The following is a 16402-nucleotide window of genomic DNA, read 5'->3' as shown; positions in this document are numbered from 1 at the left end:
TGCTACATTGATTCAGTCTTGGCTTAGTTAACGACGTTGTTTAAACTGCAGATCTTACACAGCATGAATAGGAATTAGGATTTTGGGAGTCGATCGTGGTATTACAAGGTACTTTTCTACTTTTTCCGTGGAGACACATAGGCAGCCCAGGAAAAATCACAAGACAGAGTGTAACTCAAGATAAATTCGAACCAGATACCTCCAGAATAGAATGAAGCATTTCAGTTTTGTGTTCTATTAAACCCTTCTTTCCTTGTGAAGCAGCAAAGCCCAAACGTCAAATTATTAAATTGTTGGTCTGATAAGCTCTTGAAGACACGAGACGTACAAGGCAGAAACATTAAAGCTGTTCGGATACTGACAGAACCTTCCTATCTCTCTGCTGTGGGTTCCCGTCTGTATAATAACGTCGTTGCTATAGAAACGGAACAACTTTTGATAAGCAAAAGCCTTACGTTCTCTCTTTTTTGGTGACTTTGTCCTTAAGTACGGGGCCTGTATTTATATTCAGATTATAAGGTACGGTTTTTATGTTAACCCCCTGTTTATTGTCTTTTGGGAATATTTTGAAGCCGTTGTCATATTACTTTTGTGTATTTGATACCTGAAGAAAGGTGTTTTACATATCATGCCAGACGAGGGTCCCTCACTAACCGCGTAAGGCTTGTGGAAGACAAAAGTGACTACCTAGGCATACATTTCGGAAGGTAGAAAGTAGAAGGTATCGATCTTTAGTTTCGACCTTTCTCCTTGGGGTAGGTAGTTATGTATTTACGATATATGAGGGGTGTTGTAATTCATGTTTTTTTTTCCTGTAATATCAGTTGTGTGATTAGGAAGTACTCTTTATATTTGTGACGTTCTCGGCTGGGAGACTCCATGTTTGGTTTAGATGCTTCGTTATTTTCTCAAGTGTCTAGGCATGTTGTGGGATACGGCCACCTTATTCCGTTTCACAGTTCGGAAATCAAAGTTGAAGGGTCGAAATATTCATACCCCATATGTTCAGATTGCCCCCTCACCATTTTTATAAGAAATTCCGCCATGCTGTATGTTCAGGGTTTTTGAAAACGTTTTATAACACTACTGTTAGCTAAATTTGCCATCGTAACAACGTACAGAAACTCGTCTCGCGTATTGTCTGCAGGTGTTCATTATGCGCATTCTTAATTTGCGCGAGTGTTCAGCCGATGTTTGAATTCGCCTATTTGCTCTGTAGTATTGTTCGTCCCCGTGAGTCTGGTAGATTGACGCATCGGTGGTAAAACGTCTTTTAGTAACCGTGAGAAGCAACGGACCTTTGTGTTAAAGGGATTGGTCCCTGCCCTACTTTAGGATCTGTTGGTATTACAGATAACGATTTTGAAGCTGGTATCTTTCCGTGTCTGAGGTGACGGGGACGGTATTTGAGCTGACTGAAGAATTCGGCGAGGTTTGACGATCGGTATTTGAACTGGAGTACCTCTCACTAGCCGTGTTCGGTGCTGTAAGACCACTGGTTTGTTCACCTGGTACTCGACTCCAGAGTAATAAGTGACCTGTAATTTCCCGTTAGGTATCGTTTCCTTGAACCTATAATTTAGGCATTGAATATACGTCATTCTGCTTTGTGACTGTCTGCAGTTTGCGTGTTGATTTGTTTGACTTCCGTGGGTGGTTGCTGAGTGTATTGATTGGCACACGTAACTCTGGTCGGTGGTTATAATTTAACAGTTTCAGAATAAGTAAGCTTTCATTTTAAGGGGCAATTGTTCGTAAAGTTTAAAAATATATACCTGTAGATGGTTAGCACTGGTATTTGTATCTTATTTTGTTTGTTAGAAATTGACAGGCGGGAATATATAATTCCCAAAGAAAGTGCCCTGGCAGTTATTTATAACATCTACTTGATATTTTTACGTGTTCATGTAAGATTTAAGGTGTTTTCGGCCTTTTAAGACCTAGGACCACGTTCCCTGTTTTAAGACCTCAGCCACATTCCCAGTTTTTAAGACATGGGGACACATTCTCTTCTAATACATGGGGGCAACATTCCGTCCTTTGAGACCTGAAACCACATTCCCCCTTGGAAGGGCTTGGACCACATTCCCACTTTTATCGACTCTAGGGCGGCTGTGTTATGAATTCCGACAATTTCCTGCAAGTTCTTGACAATTTGTTATAGATACTACTCACTAATAATAATAATAATAATAAACAGGAGTACGTAATATTTAACGACAGATTCTGTCACAGATATAACCACTCAAGTAATAGGTCTGAGGCATCTTTTCTGGATTGGGTTATGGTGTTGAGTTTCTTGCTAACTTGCACATTTATTTTAGTTTTTATTCATATTTAACTCTTATTTGTTGTTGAAATTCTTTTATATCAGGTCTATTGAAGACGCAAATACAAGATTATGCCAAGTCACGATACCGACCGTCTTCTTGGATGTTTGCTACCTTCATCAGGGCGATTATCGATGCAGAAGCGCCCCCCCCCCCACCAGAAACGTTGTTAATTTTTTTTCAAGCCTGAAACGCAAAGGAGTCCAGAAGACATCGCCGCCGTCAGAACCTGAAATCTCCTTCGCCAAAGTCACGTTCGAAACTACGCCATTCCAGGTTTGCTGAGTTGTTCGGGACTTTTCGAATTCGTTCGGCAGCTTTGGTCGTGTTTGGGGAAGCGTCATAGATTGACGATTATTTGCCCTCTTTAATCTGATTGTCATAAGCCGGAATCATCCTGTGACCGCATCGTCTACGCCTGTGGACGTACCATTCCTCGCGCATCAGCAAAGCCGCTTCGGTTCAACTGCTTTTAACGTAGGAACAGCCAGCCCTGTTGACATATTCAGCGCGCGGATTACGTTTAAATAGGTCAGACCTTAACGTTTGTCCGATCACGTTACCGATTTACTGTCGTGGCAATTTTGTAGTGTGAGTACCAAACTCTCGTTATTCTAAGCTAAGCTGCCCCGATCCATAGCACATGGGGTGGTATGACTTGTTAGTTCTTTGCAAGACTTGGTTGCCATGCCAACACGTAACACAACCCCGTAATCCCACAGTGGTTCGCATTGATCGAAGAAACTCCACACCCTCGTTGATGCCTTCGCAAGGAGTTCAGAACTTAAAGCCGACGGGACACTCTCACTAGATATCTCCGTCTGGTTCCAAATACGTCCCGGAAAATTTGACTGTACATGTTCAGTTCTTTTGAATATTGCGCTACAAACTCGAGCAAACACAAAAACGAATTAATTAAACATTTCAAGGATATATTTTTAGTTCCAAAGAAAAGTTTGATACATGTATACTTTATTGTTTTGAAATATATAAATTGCGTGGGTTTTTTTTATTCATTTAAAACGTGTGATGTAATTTCGGCGCGGATCAAATTCGGGCAAATGCGGCATTTGGATGCTGGACGACATGCTACTGTAAAATGTACAGAGGGTTTCGGAATTAATAACATGATTGCATTTTGCGAGATAACCAGAGCAGTGATGTAACTTGATAAATGTACATCGACACAAGTTTCCAAGTCACGTGCGGTAGACGGTTTCGTGGTCGTCGCGTTATTGCACACTGCCCTCAGTACTGGCCGTTTTCTTTATAAAATTCAATGTTTACGTAACTGTGCGTCAGTTTTTGGCAGAGTTGTACGTGGACGAATCTCAGGTGCGATTTCTGTAGTGTTACCGCGCAAAGGGACGAATTCCAGTATCGGGTGTTCTTTGCCGCGCAAGTAAGGACGCGCGTTCTGGAGACCCGCAGACAGTAGCAACTCGACGAGTTTTTGTACATTCAGTTCTAAGCCGTCTAGGTCATCAGATTTTTTTAATTGTAACACTCTGACTTGTTTTAAATAGCCTGTTTACGTAAGAGAAGAACAGAATAAGTTTAAATCGGAGTGGCCTTGTGTTAACGTTTGATTAATTTCTGTAATAAGATGATTGCTAACGTGTATCCAAAATCATGGACGGGCCTTACGTATGGCCACTGAGTAAACCGCTATTCGTCTGCCGTTCTAAATAGCCGTCATTATCTCAGTCTTAGTGTCGTAGTATCAGACATGCATCACCTTTTACATTGCATTCGGGGCTGCATAAATTACATCGCCATTTACGATGTAACGGCGGGTCACATAGATCAAGGAGCACACCACTTTTGAAATTATAATAGATGGAGCCGATTGTACCTGAAGTCTCTCTTCTGTCTTTATTTTTCGTATTTGTTTCTGTCTCTGCTTTTACCCTTGTGTCTTTTTTGTACATTCGCATTCCTGTGGATCGTCTATTAAATAGTTCAACTCATTCTTCTGTCAGTCTGTCTGTATGTATGAAGCTACTCGAGAACGGATGAACGGATTGTCATTAAATTTAGTATTAGGTACTTTGTTGTCAGATAAAATTTTTGGTTAAAATATGATAACAGTGACACACTTTACGTGAATCCTCGCGTGCGTTCTGGTGCCAAATAAGCAGACTGTTGTTACCTAGGTTAAAGGTTACATTCTGGCGAACTCGAGGATCTCTACATGGTTGGGAGCTCTCACGGCGACTTTGTATAAAGAATTATTCGCGGGCTACCAGCCGTGTAAGGTGGTTGAAAGACGAAAACACCAACCACCATCTTCGTCCTCAGGGTACTGAGGAAGAATTTATTATCGCATGAATTGTTACGTTACGATCTCTTCTTAATTTCTTCTTGTATTTCTATTCCTTATCTTTCTTCGTTCTGTCTTGTCTTTTCTTTCATTCTTTCGTGGGTGTGGGCTTAAATTAATAAGTAACGAATTACAGTTGCTGCTACAGCCGTCTTACTGCTCTGTTCCGATTTAGAATTAACCCCGAAACAAGCAATGCGTAAGGCGCATGGTACAAGTCAACGCAGACAAGTAGTGAGCTCGCCTGCGACGCGAATGGTCCGAGTGTTGACTGCTAATTTTTTGACGTGACGTACCGAGACCCCCATGAGCCCGCATTATGAACGGGGCAATTAAAGTGCCTTTGCAAGGCATCAGTTCGTTCACCCCAAATTTTGTGCAGGTCGGGGTTCAAGGCGTTTATAGCGTCGGAGACGTTCGTTTGCCAAAATAGTTTCTTAAATTATTATTTAATTATTTGTGGGTTTATATAACGATGCGTTCAGTGAGTCAAACTGTATAGGTTCAGGTTTTATGATGGTGAATGAATTGTCAAGACCATGGCCTAATTTAAGGTTGTGACTCGGCAATGCCTGGACGGGCTGACGAAAACCACAAAGAATATGTTAGGATAGCCGGTCTCAGGGCTGAGATTTGAACCCGGGACCTCCCGACTATAAGCGGGATTTCTAACCATTCGATCGCTTTGTGTGCACGAATAATAAAAATAATTGTTTATTATTATATAGAGATACATTTTCGCCGCTGCTTATACACCATGTCTTGGAGGCGTAAAATGGAACGTTCATAACCGTGAACGCGTTGTCTCCCATGTGTACATGTTTATAGTGCAGACTGTACATTACCTGCATGCAGTCTGTGCCCAGGGTGAAAAGCATTATTATGATAAGACATGCCATGTGATCACGCACAATGAAACTTCCATCAGACTCGTCCTCTCTGTGTTAATCGAGCCTCATAATGCAAAATAATTATAAATAGGCTGTACCGGCTGCAAGTCTTCGAGGCAGGTAGACTACTGTGCGCAGTGTAGCGTTCACCTGTCAGTGGTCGCACTGATACAAATTTGAGTTCTGGGTTTCTTGTGGCGTGTAGTCTGGTGGAAATATGCCGACATTTCAGAGGTGTTTACAGCCTTCAAAATCGCCCTGATGATGAAGACAGTAAGCCTCAGAATTGGGCTTACGACGGAGTGAAACATAGGTGTTTGCAGTATGGATCCATACAACTCAATTAGCATCTAAACTATATATTTTTAGCATATGTTAACGACGTTGTTATCTCGAGCACCTGAAGATGGCGTTCTGCTGGAACATAAAGTGACAGATGTGTTGGCGATTACTACGAAGTTTTCATTACTACTGTACAGAACAGGATGGTACGTTTTAAGAGTAGTAAAGTTGTTCTTTGTTCGGTCAGGTGGGCGACGGATGCCGTAAGGAGGCAACTTTCACTTTCCTTAATTCACGGTCAGGAAGGTAATTGTGAGAATCATAGTGTGGCTTGCAAGTCACTCACTGCTTGGTGGATGTGGTGGGTGGCCATAGCATTGACTGACTTCGCCATTGTCTTTGCACATGTTGAAATGTTCGCCACCAGCCTTGATTGCCATCTTAGTACGTCATCATGAATGTAACCCTTTTCCTGTTATCGGCCAGGAACTACCATCCGATGAATATTTTATTTCCATCTAGACACGTTTATATTAATGCATATAGTTAATTTTCCAGTGGTACATAATAAATTAACATAACTTACAATTTAATATGCAGGAGCGATAATTCTATAAAGATTTATACAATGAAGTCAAACTTGTCCAAAATTCGTGTTGTTCGTGGCTGCTCTGTCAAAATCACGCGTGCTTCTGAGACATTATTAGAACTTTACCTTGTCGCTCGGGCTTCGTGATGAAATTAAGATGTGGAGGGTGGAGTATAAGCTAGAAAATTTTAACTGTTACAATTAATATTTAGTTTTATTTTTATTTTTAAAGGCGAAGCTAGTGTAAATAATATTTAAGTTTAGACCATACGGCAAAGTAAACAAACTTCTTACAGTTCGTAATAAAGACATGACAACTGCTTGAATTCGTGACGTGGAATGATGGTGCCATTGTGCATGATGGTCTGCGCAACAGTAACCTAACAACCCAATCCACACCCTCAATGGCGATTTCCGTCAGGTCGAATTAATATCAGAATGACTGGAAGGAAATTGATGTTTGTCATGGACGTTGTGGTGTTGGTCGCAGAAGCAGATTAATAATTTTTTAAATTTGTCTACATGAGGATATTTGGGCATAGGAGAGAAGACGATGGGGCGTGGAGAAAACTGCATAATGATGAGCTTAAAAATCTGTACTCCTCCCCCAATATTGTCAGGGTTATTAAGTCAAGAAGAATGAGATGGGCGGGGCATGTAGCACGCAAAGTGTTCGTTGTGAACTAAAATAATAAGGCGATTTACAATAAATGTAGCCCGTAAATTAGGAAACGTATTTGTTTTAATCATCCATGCATGCCCTCTGTTATCTTATGGGAGAACTGTACTCCAGTGTGTTTGAATTTCCCACTGTCGTAAGAACACAGGAAGAATGTTGAAACAGTCTGCAACCTTTTTAATAACTACGTCACATATTTTAGTAGAATATTCTGGTTTTGGTGAGGGGCATTTCTTCTGTAACGGAATTTAAGAGGGAGAACCGGGCATAAAAGGGAATTTAAATGACAGATGCACGTGAAACTGATCGCTTCAACAAAATTGTATGACAGTTATTGTCATTATTATGTTTTTCTTTGGCTGTTATCGTGGAGTTGTTTATTAAAATGACAACGTACCGTTTAAACACTTAGTTTTATAGCTCATTGCGTTGAGGATACTGGATGCCTGTCCGCTTTCAGATAGGCCAGGTTCATCTACTCTCTGTGCTGTCTCTTACATATGTTAAGTAGTGGAGCCATTGATTTCTGAAGCTCCTGATTTCTTGTCCTTGTGTTTTTATCCCCCAGAGTTGTTCGTCCTGTGGTTTCGTAATTTCTTCTTCCTGTTCGTGGTTCCCGATGTTCAGAATCCCTCGCAGTTGTACACAACGCGCGTTCCTCGCGACGACGTTTCCGACGCGCACAGTACTCTTGGGGAAGGCGTCGGTCACACCTCCTGCATGAGGTAATGAAACTTAGCTGCCAGGATGAGACGAAGGTCAACTGTGTCACGGAGTTGTGACGTCACGTCACGCGTGTTGCTCTGACACACGTGGCCATTGTGTACCTTGACTGACATCTCTGAACTGTTTGTGGAAGTTCCGAGTTCGAGAGACTGTCGTACATGCCTCCCGGTCTGATTTATAATTTCGCCCTGTGGACCGGACCACGTCATCAGAGAAAGGGAAAAGCTAGTATAAGAGTGCGACATTGAACACTAATTTCGTTTTGAAGGCTGAATCAAAAATGTACCAGAAGCGACGTGGAAATAACATGAGCTGCACCTGATGTTTGGATTTTCAAACCAAGGTCGGTTAGGTGGATAGGGTCTGAAACACGTCTGGTAGAATGAAGTGTTTACAAACGGAGAACTCCTAGAGGAAATACTGCTTGCGAGACTAGACATGGTAGGAGGAAAATGTTTAAAACGTGTCTGAGATGAAAGCGGTATCATGTGGCTAGGGGTAGGAGCAAATAGTGGGCTTTTGTGAACACGGCGATGATCCGTGGCGGCTTATAAATAGCACAGATTTTTGTGAAGAGTAGGTGTGGAAGGGTTTTCAGATTTTGTAACTTGTCGCTGAATTATTTTAAACAAGAATTGTCCACGTGTGTGACGGCCAGGCGAAGGTCATGTTGGCCCTGTGACTAGGAGCTTGTATTTGCACTACTGCAGTGAGTCTGTACATTTAGCACCATTTCGTGTAGCTGGACTTCAACATAAAAGATATTTGAGGACTGCGTCGAAAATTGGGGGTGGGGTGGGGGGGGGGGCTCAGCCGTGACTGGCTAAGGGCTTTGAACGACCGAGGTTCTGTTCCCGGTAGTTATAGGGATTTTTATCTTCACGGCGTCGAGCAGACTGGCTGTGGATCCACCCAAGGTCATTGTTGGAAGACATTGTTGTGCATGAGGTACCAGGATTTTGTTAGTGCAAATATGGCCAAAGAAGCATTAACGACCTGGGATCGCATTGGTGGAACAACGGCCTACATGATGTGTCGTGAAGAACACGTCTGGTATGCCAGTGTACTTCAGAGTCCGCCTTTCCGATGCTGTCGAACAACATAATTTCAGCTGCAGAGTTTATTCACAGACGAATGTGATAGGAAGATGGTCATGAATGCTGGTGAGTAGGCAAGTATTTGAAAGGAGACTGCTGTGGCCTGTTTTAAGGTACTGTCCGTTCGTTTGGCTTGAGAGACAAATAAAAACATGGAACCCCTCTTTGTACAGCCTGTGGCCGAAATTCAAACCTGGTGTCTCGCGAATACAATTCTACAGCTTGGTGCCGTGGTATAGAATCCGTGTTTTATCTCCACGCCACCTCTTCGCCTTCTATAGCCCACGTGTGCGTCATCGTAGAGGAAGATTTTATCAGCAGTTGAATTTTGCTAACATAAAAAAACGGAAGTCGATATATCGATTATGTTGCTGTGGAGGGCACTAGCGACCGGCCCTCAGACGGTGGGAGCTGTAGAAGGAGCTCTGTTCATCGGGGTGGGGTGAACCAGTGTTGCCAACATTGAGAAAACTCCCCCTTCTCTCACAGCCTTCGTCAACAATTTGGTGTTGGAGATCTGCCCAGTACTTTATCGCGAAATTTTCTCATGGCCATTTGATCGCGTTAAGTACTGTGTGTGTGCTGTTTTCTGGTGTTCTTACGAGTGACTGTGGCTTAAACAGCTCAACTCTCTCCTCTCAGATTTGGTGAAAGGAATTTCATTACCACATCGCTCAGTATTTCTGTTTCATTATCAACAGTCATTAAGCTCTTCCTCGCCATTTCGACAAACGAAGTAACGCGACATACTTCTGTGTACGTGTTTTATTTGTTCCTGTCTATTTGTGGTTTATTTGACAACGCTGTCAGTAACTCATACTATACAGCACATTGAAAGACGGTGATTAGTAAATAATGAATTAGAAAAGATGCGGAAAAACACCAAAGAACTGTCGTAGTAGGTCTCTGGGCTGCGTTTTGGACCTGTGATTTACTTCACAAGCAGGAATGCTAACCACACGGTGCGGCGTTGACGGTACGGAGAAATATGTTTTCTCTCGTAGCACAACACAAAGGGGAACTTAAATTATCTTTAGATTTCCCGCGTTTACATTCGGAACGAACCATTTTCTAGGAGCCTGACCTTAGAATAGTCCTTGTCCGCATGAGATTGGTTTAAGGCAGGTGTGCATTCAGTACATACTGTGGTCTTGACTCACATTTTTTCGTCTGCTGCCCCACAAGGCAGGAAGAAATTTATTTTGTTCTTTGTCTTACATGTTCTAAACTACGCCCATTGATGTATGGAGATTTTCAGTGTTAACTTTTACATTTTAATTTTGTTACTTCATTAATTCAGTTGTCTTCCCAGGTCTTCCGGATGACATGCCTTTTCATTTCAATGTTACCAACTTCGATACACTAAACTGCTGATAAATTGTTTGTTTCAGAAGATCTTATCGGTACAGTCTAAATTCTTATTTAGTGCCTTTTTACTTTGAGTGTACAGTACAGTTTTGTTTTTCACAGTGTTACATTCTCACCATTTCAGATTTTTAAGCGTTTACTAGGAGAAACATTGAAGTATTATGATCACAGACACAAACCAGGCTTACTAATGAAAAATCCAAAATGTCCCAAAGAAGGGGGGGGGGGGGGAAGTAATAAATTTTATTTGCATTCATTGAGAATTTCTTGGAAGTTGTATGTGAACTGCAAAGTCGTTAAAGGCATGACTACCTCCGTGTTCGAACTCCATTGTCCGTGGATGACACAACAAAAGCGGTGTAAAATACAGAATGTATGCGATTTAGTACCAAAGTAACTTTTGGCGATCTAGATTAAAGGGATTGAGTCTTAAAATTCTGAAACCTAAAAGTAATTTTTGGAAATTTCTCACAAATGAGGTTTACTGATGTTTTCAAAAGTTTACGCAAGTACTGTGTAAATTCTATATTTTACACGTCACATTATGGCTGAAGGGTCAGTTTTGCTAACTTACATTATGAAACAATTGCTGTAAAGAAGCTGTCAACAGATCAGAGGCTTGATTGTAGCTAATATTTGAGGTTCTTGTGGTGGCGAGTATGAAGTTGGCTGTCGTCTGGGACGTTGTGCCATGTAGTCTTAAGATATTCAGGAGAATTTGTTGCCTTCATCGTCAAGATGATTGGCTGAATGATGAAGGCAGTAAACAGTTCTGAAACAATGGCCATTAATCTACCAGACCATATAGTGTAACATACCAGAAGACAGCTGTTTTAAAAGACTAAGTTGGTTGAGGTTTATGGAAAATGTGTGTACTTCATTGGAGTTGAGATCTGCAATCTTGTTCTTGCACGTCACCAAGATGTCTCGTTTTTTTACGGACGATCTGTGGACTCGTTGTGATTACAGATGATGACAGTCCTTTGAGCTTGTTTCTATTCAAATAATTAAAACTCATTAACTTATCCTGCATGACAAAGCAATTCAAAACAGAACTGGGCAGTTAGAAACAGCTCGTGTCGTCATTACTGTGTTGGGTCATGGCTTCCATTTTGTGTAGAGATTTAACAAATGTTTAGTTGTTAGTAAAGAACAGACTGGGACATGAGTAATGCAGCATTTAAAACAAGCACTGAACTTGACATTCTACCTCTTTCAGTTTGTCAGTTTAAAAAAAACCAATAAAAATGTATATATAACCTGACGTAAAGGTTTGTTAGTTATTGTGGTTGTCGGATGTACTTTAAACACCAGATTAAAAATGACTTTTTTAGGATTCCTTTAAGGTATCTCCAGATGAGAGTTATGTGCCATCAGAATTACACATATGCCTAAATGAAGATGTATGTGTCCTTGAAGAGAATTTTTTTTGTTAAAATATAATTTATCATAGCCGCATAGTCTTGTTTGAGAACCGCTGACTTAGATTATTCTTGTTTCTAAATTTTCTGTTACCTCTCTGCCATAATTGTTACTGCCAGTATTTTATCGTCTTTCCAACAATAATTTCCTTTCCATTTCGTTCGTAATTTAATATCTTTTAATTTTTTCGTTTTAAATATTTAATTTTGTTGTTGTTGGTTTAGATGTTCAGAACTGCATGTTACTCTGGGAAATTGGACATGTCGAGAATTATTTATTTCGGTGCTTGTGGAGGGCACAGCTACAAATTGATTCTCGTTGTTTCAGGTACAAGAGTCGTGGTGTGAGTAGCCAGTGCCCACGGGCGTCTCGTTACTCCTCTTCTGCCTCAGCGTCGGGTGCGGCTACAGCTGCGTCCAGCTTGGAGCTGAGAGAGCTACGTCGACACAGTTACAAAGCTGCCGTCCTGCCCAACAAGTCAGCCTCGTACCTAGAACACCGACGCACCCGCAGCAGTCGGGGCATGAACATGGGGCAGAAGCTATCAGGCATGTAGTAGAAGTCGTCCAGTCTTATCTTTCTGGATTTGCCTCGCCCTCCGTTCCTCATTAGATTTTTAACACTTTTCAAGATGAAGATTTCTGTCTTCTGGGTTGTTGCGCCGTGTAGTCTGGTCGATGTTTACCGACGTTTCAGAGGTCATACAGTTTTATACGCACGTTGCTTGTTGCAGCAACCCAAACTGATTCGTACAAGAAGTTTTACTAATCTGGAAATATGATTGTCTAGTTTATGCACGGTGAGAGCTGCGTTTACAATTTGTGCTTTTCATCCAAGAAAATACCATCACAGAAATTTAATGTTTGAAAGTAGCTGTTTACTTCGCGCAACTTGTCATTCGTTAATTAAACTTGACCTCTAAAAGTGAATGTGACGTACCATGAACCATGATGTAATCGCCGCTGCCTTTTCATCAAGCAGAATGTTGGCCAAGTCCTTCAGTTGGGAATGTTAGAAAAGAAAATATTGTGTTCTCTCTGTTAGCAGATATAGAACTTATTGTTTTTGATGCATTGAGGGCTTCCACATGACCATTTTAAGGGTACTCCTGTACATAGGGCATGGTCATGTACTGTGTCACTCTGCCTTTCTTTTTCTTGGTCCTTTGTCACCATGATAGGAGCCCATAACTGGACCCTGACCTGGGTCAACAAAATCCAGTCTCCTTTGACTCCTATCTCCCATAGATCCCGCCTGAGATTATCCTCCCATCTACGTTTAGGTCTCCCCAGCAGACTCTTCCCTTTAGGCTTCCCAACCAATACCTGGTGCACACCTCTTGTCCCATCCATGCGCGCTACATGCCCCGCCCATCTCATTCTTCTTGACTTAATCGCCCTGACAATATTGGGGGAGGAGTACAGATTTTTATGCATCATTATGCAGTTTTCTCCATGCCCCATCGTCTTCCCTCTTAGGCCCAAATATCCTCCTCAAAACCCGATTCTCAAACGCCTGCAATCTGTGTTCCTCCCTCTGAGTGAGAGACCATGTTTCGCACCCATACAAAACAACAGGCAAAATTATTGTTTTGTATACTTTAATTTTCAGGTTCTTAGAAATCAGAAGGGAAGACAAAATATTTTGAACTGAGAAGAATTTAATCTCCTCCTAACTTCCTCATGAGTGTCATTTTGATTTGTTGTTGTCGTTTTATAAATATGTACTGTGGAGTGTGTGTAAGATGGCTGTGTCTTGATGGCAGGAGGTGTAAAGACTGTGAATCAAGAGAGCCCTCAGCACTACAAGCCTGTAATCCCTCGTGAACTAGCTCAAGAGTTTGCCCGCCCAACTCGCTTGGATGCACTGTTGGACATGCCACCCGCAAGTCGTGACTGCCAGATTAAACACGCCTGGAATGCAGATGATCGCTCATTAAACATCTTTGTTAAGGTATAAAGTACTTTTAAGTAGATGAGTGGTCAGTGGGTTTAATATCAGTTTGACTGCATTGGTTACTTGCAACACACTAAGGAACGGACCAGAACTTCCGTAGTAGAGGTCGTGACTTGGTGTCTTCAGCGTCTGTGTAAAAACAGGATAGACTACGTTTGGGCTGGATCAGCGTTTATCATTTTCTTGTGCGTCATTTATTTTTCTTTTTGCTAAAACAACTTAATTTTGTGATAAAATCTGTACTCATTGTGAGAGTTGCACAGATTCAAAGTTGCAAATCAATCTGTTTCAGGACGATGACAAACTCACATTCCACAGACATCCTGTAGCCCAAAGTACTGACTGTGTACGGGGAAAGGTTGGTCTCACCAAGGGGTTGCACGTGTGGGAGGTGCACTGGTCTACTCGGCAGAGGGGGACGCACGCAGTAGTAGGTGTCGCAACGCTGGAAGCACCGCTGCATTCAGTAGGCTACCATGTGAGTATTGCTGGCGCGATAGTCTGTTTCCTGGTGATAATTCGGTATACAGTCACATTTTAATCATGACAGACTTTAAACGCTGGTACGCACGAACACAGTAGGGAGACTTCAAATCCCACGTTCCTGTGGTTAAGGACATCTTCGGGATACGTGGATTTCCTCGTGGTATTCATTAGCGTTGGTCTCGTTAATTTGATCGCATAATTTACTTCGGAGCGTGTGTTTCTGAATAGTGTTAAATTGGCAAACCTGCATTTTCTTTCCAGAGTTTAGTTGGCAGTAATGACCAGTCGTGGGGTTGGGATCTTGGCCGAAATAAGCTGTATCACGACTCGAAGAATAACAACGGTGTCACGTACCCAATGTCACTCAAAGCTGATCAGACATTTATTGTCCCCGACAAATTTTTAGGTAAGTAAGTTTTATTTATCTGTGGACAGGAGAAGTGAAGCGACTGTAAGTGATCTGTGATGTAACGTCTTTGTTTTCAAGTAGAAATAGTTTTATGCTGTGGCCGAGTTTTGATCTTGGTTTTGTTGATACTGTACCTCACTAGTCTTGCTTGAAGATCTGTGAGAATAAATTATTATACAGTTTTTGTTTTGACTGATAGAATTGTACATCTACCCTGAAGATGGAGGCAGTAGGTTGTGTACAGCTGAAAACCCGCTATGTAAGGGTGCCATATTAATATGTATTTTCTTCTGTGGTCACTGTCATGTTCTGTATTTCCCAGAAAAGTCACACTTCTGCATTAATTGCTCTTTTCCTATTTTCAGTAGTCAATTAAGTCATTACTTAATATGATTAAATGTAGCAGATAGATGTACAGCTAGCTACTGAGGAGACTAGATTTCACAGCAGAGCGAACAGTTGCTCAGGTGACCAATGAATTTGCTTTTATGCAACTGGAAGGTTCATTACCATTTTTACAAGAACCCACCATCACCGGGGTCCGCAGTGGCCACGCGGTTGCTGGGAACGTGGGTTCGAATCCCACTCAAGCCATAGATGTTTGTCCGCGTTCTTCTGTGTTGTGCTATCCTGTGTACAGGTAGAGGCCTTGCGACGGGCCGATCCCTCGTCCAAGGAGTCCTACTGAATGTCTATAGATCAAGCCAACGAAAAGTTGGGACCCGCAGTGCTCAGGCACTTGAAGAACGAGTCGTTCCCAGTATCCCCACCATCATCACCACCAACAGTCCCTTATCCAGAGCCATATCAATCCATTGCTTGCCCTTCTGCCCTATTTAAATAGTATTTTACAATTATCCTCCATCAATGCTTAGGTTTAGCAAGTGGTTCTTCTCTTCAGGCTCTCCAACCAAAATTCTGTATGCATTTCTCATCACCTTCATGCAAGCTATGTGCCATGCCCATCTCATCCTCAGGTCGTTGAAATGCATCTAAATGAAGTTCCTTAATTTTTTTGTTACATCGCTTCGTCGTGATTATTTTCTACCTATTACTATTTAAAAAAAATACTTTCTCCACAATTATGTTGGATATTACATTATTTTGTAATCTTGAACAGTTATAGTTGTCTGCTAAAACAGTATAGCTATTGCTAAATAATATTTGTTTTTTCTGGTGCACGAGACATGACCTGTCTCAAATTTTGGATTAGGGCTAACAGCAGCATCAGGCTTGATTTTGATTTTTCTTATTTACAGTTGTGTTGGATATGGATGATGGAACTTTATCATTCATGGTAGATGGTCAGTATCTAGGCGTTGCATTCCGCGGACTCAAGGGTCGGAAGTTGTATCCTATTGTGAGTGCGGTCTGGGGTCACTGTGAAATTACAATGAAATACATTGGAGGCCTGGATCGTAAGTATTAGTTTTCCGGTTTTGTTCTTACTCTTAACGGTTAATGATCAGCATTTGAGCTTCTAATATTGTTATAGAAAGCAATTATGGTGGCAGTGTTTTGTAATTTGAAACAGAAGCACTACCCTGCTCTTTTTTTGGAATTTAGGCATTTATTTTGAAGTAGAAAGACAAATATCTTGGCTACAACAATATAGAATGATGGCGTGTACAGGCTTGGAAGACAAATATGAATATACAGTAGGGCACCGCTTATACGGCAGGTTAGGGACCAGACACCCGCCATAAAGCGAAAATCGCCGATAAGCGGATCTTTGCCTTATTTCACTTGCAAATGCATATCAAAGAATAATAAGATGTTTACACTATCATATAGTAAGTGCACAATAGCGCTAGGCCTAAGAAAACGATATGAAAGTAAAATAAA

At 41.5% G+C, this 16402-nt stretch overlaps 1 protein-coding gene across 5 annotated transcripts in view; it reads left to right on the top strand.

Annotated features, from left to right (window-relative positions):
- gus (splA/ryanodine receptor domain and SOCS box containing gustavus) overlaps positions 1-16402 on the top strand; it is a 174728-nt gene that overhangs the window by 151210 nt on the left and 7116 nt on the right. For 4 of the 5 annotated variants that reach the window (XM_087344284.1, XM_022068177.2, XM_087344285.1 and 1 more), the window contains 5 exons: positions 12034-12254; positions 13472-13659; positions 13955-14140; positions 14410-14554; positions 15817-15975. In XM_087344284.1, the coding sequence (XP_087200410.1) occupies positions 12230-12254; positions 13472-13659; positions 13955-14140; positions 14410-14554; positions 15817-15975 (703 nt within the window). In that variant the 5' untranslated portion in view covers positions 12034-12229. Of the gene's footprint in view, positions 1-7691; positions 7819-12033; positions 12255-13471; positions 13660-13954; positions 14141-14409; positions 14555-15816; positions 15976-16402 lie in introns of those variants that run through there. The other variant, XM_022068178.2, reaches the window with a different exon arrangement.

This window comes from Zootermopsis nevadensis, unplaced genomic scaffold, assembly GCF_977971745.1.
Source record: "Zootermopsis nevadensis isolate Lab colony 2312 unplaced genomic scaffold, Znev_1.0 Znev_ptg000007l, whole genome shotgun sequence".
NCBI lineage: Eukaryota > Metazoa > Arthropoda > Insecta > Blattodea > Termopsidae > Zootermopsis > Zootermopsis nevadensis.
This window is presented reverse-complemented; position numbering and strand designations above follow the sequence as displayed.